The sequence below is a fragment of the Tilletiopsis washingtonensis genome (assembly GCF_003144115.1).
Source record: "Tilletiopsis washingtonensis strain MCA 4186 unplaced genomic scaffold FA09scaffold_8, whole genome shotgun sequence".
In the NCBI taxonomy this organism is placed as follows: Eukaryota; Fungi; Basidiomycota; class Exobasidiomycetes; order Entylomatales; genus Tilletiopsis; species Tilletiopsis washingtonensis.
The window spans coordinates 628,235-634,559 of NW_020312005.1; the positions used below are offsets into that span (position 1 = coordinate 628,235).

General features: G+C 64.1%; 3 protein-coding genes across 3 annotated transcripts; 2 read left to right on the top strand and 1 right to left on the bottom strand.

Moving 5' to 3' along the window:
- The first annotated feature begins 10 nt into the window (after nucleotides 1–10).
- FA09DRAFT_258411 (hypothetical protein) lies at nucleotides 11–1,848 on the top strand. Its single transcript, XM_025739726.1, has 5 exons — nucleotides 11–77; nucleotides 163–346; nucleotides 431–469; nucleotides 562–1,268; nucleotides 1,393–1,848. Exons 2-5 carry the CDS (start codon nucleotides 272–274, stop codon nucleotides 1,466–1,468), a joined length of 897 nt encoding a protein of 298 aa, XP_025599176.1. The 5' UTR covers nucleotides 11–77; nucleotides 163–271; the 3' UTR covers nucleotides 1,469–1,848.
- Nucleotides 1,475–3,525, bottom strand: FA09DRAFT_343060 (putative proline iminopeptidase; the record flags this gene model as incomplete). Its single annotated transcript, XM_025744575.1, has 8 exons — nucleotides 1,475–1,839; nucleotides 1,914–2,009; nucleotides 2,082–2,307; nucleotides 2,368–2,460; nucleotides 2,587–2,703; nucleotides 2,830–2,897; nucleotides 3,014–3,063; nucleotides 3,321–3,525. The coding sequence occupies 8 exons, from the start codon at nucleotides 3,523–3,525 to the stop codon at nucleotides 1,639–1,641; spliced, it is 1,056 nt and encodes a 351-aa protein (XP_025599177.1). The 3' UTR covers nucleotides 1,475–1,638.
- A 1,953-nt stretch (nucleotides 3,526–5,478) lies between these two features.
- Nucleotides 5,479–6,208, top strand: FA09DRAFT_338173 (hypothetical protein; the record flags this gene model as incomplete). Its single annotated transcript, XM_025744070.1, has 2 exons — nucleotides 5,479–5,494; nucleotides 5,575–6,208. Coding segments are annotated over 2 exons (650 nt in total), but the record flags the coding sequence as incomplete, so codon positions are not given.
- Nucleotides 6,209–6,325: the final 117 nt, after the last annotated feature.

Below are 6,325 nucleotides of genomic sequence, written 5' to 3' on the forward strand. Positions count from 1 at the left end.
AACCTGGAGGCGCCCGACATTGGCTGGGTCGCCACACTCATCGGCGGCGTGCCGTACAAGAACGGCGATCTGGCAGCGTACGTGTTGGTTGCTGCCCCCCTCTCTTCTCTGCACCCTTCGCCTCTTGCGTCGAAAGCTGATCCCCCCTCCGTTGCCGAGCAGCTCCATCGTGTGGATCCTCGCCACGCTGCTTCTGGTGCCCCTCTTCCTCGTGCGCCTCCTGCGGCGCTCCTCGCTCATCTCCGGCGTGCTCTTCACCATCGCGCTCTTCATGATTGCTATGCTCGCCACGTTTGGGATACGCGCCTACATTTCCAACAACGCGCCCACGACGACGCTGATGATAGTGCGTCGTGGCCCTTTGTCGATGCCCCCCGCCAGCAGGGCAGAACCTGAGCTGATCCCTCTACCCACACCCTGCCTGGAACAGGCCATGAATGCCATGCTGGCTATTATGCCGCCGCTCTTGGTGCGTTGTTCACGTCCCTTCAAGCCTCTCGCAAAAGAGAGCAGCTTGTCTGACCACCTTGCCTCCTGCCTTCGATTCTCTCTCGATCACAGCTCGAGCCTCTGCTCAACCTCCTCGGCCTCTACGCCAAGCAAGGTCAAGCCGGCTCGGGCGTGCCGACGGTGACGAGCGTGCTGCGAGTCTTTAACCTGCTCGCGCTCATTCTCTACGCCGTCGCTGCCGCCTATACCGGCGTCTACCTCTCCGACTGGGAGCGCACGCTGCTGGACCCCAACGCCGTCGGTGCCCTCTCCTCCTTTCCCGACACGGTGCCGAAGCAAGTCGTGCGTCTAGGGCCGATCATCGGCAGCTTCTTCATGCTCGTGGCCATCGCCGGCGGCCTGCTGCTCATTCCCGTCGCGCGCGGCGCGAACGGCTCGATGCGACCCGGCGGCTTTCTGGCGGTGCTGCTGATCCTCATTGGCATCGCCACTTCCTATCGTATCCTCCAATCGCTGCATGCACAGGCTCGTCTCGAGGAAGAGACGACCGGCTCGACGCGCAATCCCTTTGCCGACATCTTCGGCCTCGGCACGTCAAGCTCTGCCTCCTATGACAACGCAAGGCCGCAACCAAACACGTTTCAAAGCATGATGGACGACGTCTATCGTGCGGCGCGCGGCTTCCAGGTGGCGCCCGTGGGCATGTATGAGCCGGCATCGCGAGGCATTGCATGGGCAATGCTGCAGCAGGCCCTCGCAGGCCGAGGTGCTCCTCAAACGCCAATCGTGTTTAATCTCGTCTACATTCTGCCGATGTGGTGCGTACGCCCCCACCACCTGATCTACCACACGACAGGAATCTGGCGCTCAAGAGCTAACCGACGCCCTCACCCCCCCCCCCCCCCTCGGGCGGCCTCCCTCTTTGGCCAAACTCACCACCAGGCTGCAGACGCTGCTGCTCTTCTTTGTCCATGCGCCCGGCGCAAAAAAGCCGCCGCCGGGTGAGGGAGACGCCTGAACTTGCCCTCTCTCTCTCTCTCTCTTCCTCGCATGCATCCCCGTGTGCTCTGGCCCACCGAGGCTTCTTCAAATGAATCATCCCATTCGCCCGTCGTAGCCGCTTGCGTCTCTCTTGCCCCGCTCCGTCGCCACCTCCAACCTGGCCCCTCCCTTCTGCCTTCCGCTACTCTACTTGGCCGCAATGCTTCGATAGCGATCCGTCGCCTCGACCAGGTGATGCGTGATGCCGGGCTCCTTGGCCGAGTGTCCGGCGTCGGGGACGAGGATGAAGTGGGCCTCTGGCATCTGCTTGTGCAGCTCAAACGCCGTGGTGCAGGGGCACACGACGTCGTAGCGCCCTTGCACGATTGTTGTTGGGATATGGCGGATCTGGCGCACATGAGAGAGGAGTGAGTGAGAGGAAGGAAGGGGAAATAGAGAGGGAGGGGGAAGAAGGGGCGTACCTTGTCGACGTTCTCTTGACGCAGCAATTGCCCGTCTTCCATCCAGCCGCGATTCTCGAAGAACGAGCACTCGATCCTCGAGAACGCGAGTGCCCACTGTTTGCGCTTGCAGCGTCAGGTTCTCCGTCTCTCTCTCCGTCGCTTCACCTCGCTTGCAGAGGCACTCACCTTGTCATCCTCTCCCCTCTTCAGATACTCCTGATCCACATACAGCTTGCTCGTGGCGTTCTCCCACGTGCTCCATCTCCTCGCCGCCTCCAGGCGCGTAGGCTCGTCGTCAGACGTCAGACGCTTGTAGTACGCCGCGATCAAGTCTCCCCGCTCTGCCTCGGGGATGTGGTCGCGGTACGGCGCGAACTGCTCCGGGAAGAGATGCGAGGCGCCGTCTTGATAGCTGGGCGGGGGAACGTGAGCGGGGAGGAGGAGAAGAGAGGGCGGAGGATGAAGAACATACAAGAAGAGCAATTCGGATCGACGAAGCGTGAAGATGCCACGCAAGACGAGCGCAAGGACTCGTGCGGGGTGTGTTTGAGCGTATGCGAGCGACCTACGACGGCATCGTCGAGCGTCGCGAGTGTCAGTGTGCACGCTATTCGAGACGCACTAGCGGAAGAGCGATGTGGAGCAGCCAGGCGAGAGAGAGAGAGAGGGAGAGAACGACGCGCAAACGCACAGAGTAGAGCCCCAACTGCCGCCAAACACCAGCCACTTGTCCACGCCAAAGTGCGAGCGCAGCCTCTCGATGTCCGCCACTAGATCCCATGTGGTATTGTGGCGCAGCTCGGCTGTGCTGCAAAGTTGCAATCATCGGTGCGAGCAAAAGCAGGGAGGCAGGTGGGCAGAAAGCAGAGGGAAAGTCAGCTGAGGGGTGAGGTAGGGAGAGGGGAGAGAGAGAGAAAAAGTGAGGGCAACGCACGGAAGACTCTTGCCTGCGCCGCGCTGGTCGAATGTGAGGATGCGGTAGTGCGAAGGATCGAACCATCGCTTTTTGATTTTGCAACAAGACGCCAGCGTCAGCCTGGGCGAGAAAGGGGGCGCGAGGCAAGAGGAGAGGAGAGAGGCAGGGGGGTCGTGGGAGGGCCAGGAGCAGAGACACTCACGCGATCATCGGCACCTGCGCCGCCGCCGGGCCCGCCGTGGAGAAAGACGGCTTGCGAACGAGGGCGAGGCGAGAGGCCGTGAGCCAAAAGACGAAGGGCCGCACAGAAAGGCCTACTGCTCAGAAGCTGGCTGCTGTTGCAGCGTGGGCCTCCTTGTCAGGCGCAGCACGCAGCAGCTCCTCTCTCTCTCTCTCTCTCCCTCTCTCTCTCTCTCTCTCTCTCTCTCTCTCTCTCCTGCCGCCTTGCCCCCCCGCGCGGTCCACCTGGCCGCTTGCTCTGCTTGCCTCGCCGCCGCTCATCAACTCACCAGGCACGCCGTCCTTGCTTCCGCTCCACTCCCAGTGAATCTCATGCTTGACGCCCTCCTTCTCCACACTCGACACGGCCAGGCGCCCCGAGTCGTACGGCTCGAGGGCGGGGTATTGCTTGCGCAGCGTGGCGAGCGCAGAGGAGAGCGAGGCAGGCGCGGTGGCGCGCGAGGTGAGGGAGAGCGAGGCGAGGGAGAGGGACATGGTAGCTGCTGCTGCTGCTGCGAGAGACAGGAGGTGGAGGTGATGGCGCGGACGCAAGCGGTGCACCGAGGCAAGCGGCGGCACATGATGCGCTCCAAGTCGCGCATGCCCCTGACCGCTGAGCTGCGTGCGGCCGCGCCCTACAAGTACTGCGCCCAAGCGCCCCCCCCCCCCCCCCCCCCCCCATCGCGCCGACAAGCTAGGATGTGCTAGAGCTTGACTGTGCAGACCCACCGCGCCTCTACCACATTGCTTGTGCCACCATGTGCAGAGAATGCATTCTGTCACACTCGCCCATCCCACCCTTGCCTTCGCACCTCGGCACCTCGGCACCTCGCTCTCTCTGCTACTCACTGACTCTCACAAACTCCTCCCAGCCAATCACGCCTTCGCCCTTATCATTCTCCCTTAGAATCTTGAGCACCTCTGCCTTTTTCAGGTCGAAGCCCAGCGCGCGCATGGCGACCTTGAGTTCGTGATAGTCGATGGCGCCGTCCTTGTCGGCGTCGAAGAGCTCAAAGGCCTCCTTGATCTCGGCGCGCTGCTCGTCGGAGAGATCGGCGGCCGAGGGCGCAGAGGCCGAGGCGGTGCTGCGCAGAGGAGTCGCAGAGGCTCCACCCACGCGACGCTTCGTCTTGGAGGCGGGCGTGTAGAGCGACATTTGGGTGAGGCGCGAGAGAGAGAAAAGAGGAGAGCGTGAGGGTTGCAAGGAGAGAGAGAGGTGGGAGGGGAGTGAGCGCCGCACAAGGCGCAAGTGCCTTTGCAGCGCGTCGCTTTAATTGGCGTGACGCGTCACAGGTCGCCAGGTGTTGGACGGCGGGCGCCGGCTTCTCGTGCGGGAGGCGCCCGCTTTCGCCTTGCCCTCGACCCGCCGCTGCCCTTGGCGCGGGGGGGCAGATGAACGAGCGCTGAAGCAATTCGTGGGCACGGTGCACAGTCGCGGCATGTGTCGCAGGCAGGCCGAGCCTCTTTTGTCCAGCTTGCTTGCTGCAGGCGCAGCCAGGAGAGCTCAACGGAGCCGGGCACGCCGCGGGCGGCGCGGCGCTGCCTGTACACAGCGCAAGCGTGTGGCCGCCGCGCCGGCCGCGCTGCGCCCCCTGCTGCTGGCACCCAAATGTCAGCCCGACAACTCGACCTCTTGCGACGTCGTGTCTGTCTCGCCCTCAATCTATTCGCCATGTCTCCGCGTCGGCGAACGAAGCGGGCAGGCCAACATCCAAGCAGCCTCTCTTAGCTTGCAGCGTGGCCCGCAGACGCGTGCGACCGCTGGATGTGGCGCCTCGCTCGCGTGTTGCGCTAGCGCCGCTCCAGTGCAGCATCAGGCGTGGAAGAGGCTGCGGGTGCCCTCTTCGTACATCTCGCTCACCACCCCACACGGCCAGTCAGAGTCAGAGTCGCCAAGCGTCATACACGCCCCGCTCATGATGCCGGAGCGGCTGGCGTTGTATACGCATGGCGGCGCCTCTGAAGCAACCCTGCCTCTTTGCGTCGAGCAAAGTAGCCTCGAGTACGAAAGGGTTCCCTCATAAAGGCCGCCTAACTAACAGCAGAGACGGCCTCTCTCGTGTCTCTTCCTCAACCTCTCACCTCCGCCTCATCTCCTTCTCGGCTCTCCCTTCACTTCGGCCCCTCCCATTTTGACTCGACTGGCTCGACCATCTCCTTTCTTCCCGGCTGCTGTGCAGCTCTCTCTCTCTCTCTCTTGCAACCTTTCCTTTCCCTACCTTTGATATCCAGAGCCCCCCCCCCCCCCCCACCCAAAGGCTTCAGCGCAGGCTCTCAAGCTCAAGCTCGAGGCCATGCCGAGCGCTTTGCGCCACCGCGCGCTGCGCACTCTGCTGCTTGGTGCAGGCGCATGGCTGCTGCTGGTCAGCGCTGCTTGCGCCACGCAGCACACCTCGGAGGCTCTGCGCCTCGACAACCTCTCCTCGTCGCCATGGTCTAGCGTCAGCCATGCCGGATTGCAACGGTACGTGGCCCTCCTTGTCCCCTCCCTGCGGGCGGTCTCACCTCTGAAGCCCAATTGCTCCCGCAGTCGCCAGTCCTCAGTCGACGCGCGTCCGCCTCCAGACGCAGTGGCCGCGGCACTCTCCGAGGCAGGCACGCAGTATCCCACCTTGGCCTCCGACGCCGCCACTGCCACACCCACCGACGGCTCGCCGCAGAAGAGTGCGAGTGCAGGCTCTCTTCTCGCCGCGCCAGCAGCGCTCGCTTCGCCTGCCCCGGCGCGGGCAGCGGCGTCGGCGCAGCGCACGGGCGAGGCCGAGGAGCAGCAGCAGCAGCAGCTGAGCGGCCTGCTCGCCGAGATGCCTACTGGCGTGACGGGGCTGTATGGAGGCCAGGCAGGGCTGCCTCTCTCCAGCGTCTCCTCCTCCTTGCTCCTCAGCTCGCGCTTCCTCTCCACGCCCATCCCCACCGCCGCGCCTCTGCCTCTTGCAGCGCGGCAAGAGGCCGAGTTTACCTTCTCGCCCGGCGACGGCGCCGCGCCCCTGACGTTCACCTTCGGCAGCATCGACGCGGCCGTGCCGCCCGCGACGCTGGCCGTGCCGCAGGCAGACGACGGCGGGCGCAGCGGCAACGACGACGCTCCGCCGCTCGACGTCAACAACCTGGAGGCGCCCGACATTGGCTGGGTCGCCACACTCATCGGCGGCGTGCCGTACAAGAACGGCGATCTGGCAGCGTACGTGTTGGTTGCTGCGCCTCTCTCTTCTCTGCACCCTTCGCCTCTTGCGTCGAAAGCTGATCCCCCCTCCGTTGCCGAGCAGCTCCATCGTGTGGATCCTCGCCACGCTGCTTC

Bases quoted from the DNA above. Each gene is read 5' to 3' on its own strand.
- FA09DRAFT_258411 (XM_025739726.1), top strand. From the start codon at position 272: ATGATTGCTATGCTCGCCACGTTTGGGATACGCGCCTACATTTCCAAC. The intron at 470-561 runs GTGCGTTGTTCA...TCTCGATCACAG, and splicing joins CTATTATGCCGCCGCTCTTG to CTCGAGCCTCTGCTCAACCT. The intron at 1,269-1,392 runs GTGCGTACGCCC...ACTCACCACCAG, and splicing joins GTCTACATTCTGCCGATGTG to GCTGCAGACGCTGCTGCTCT.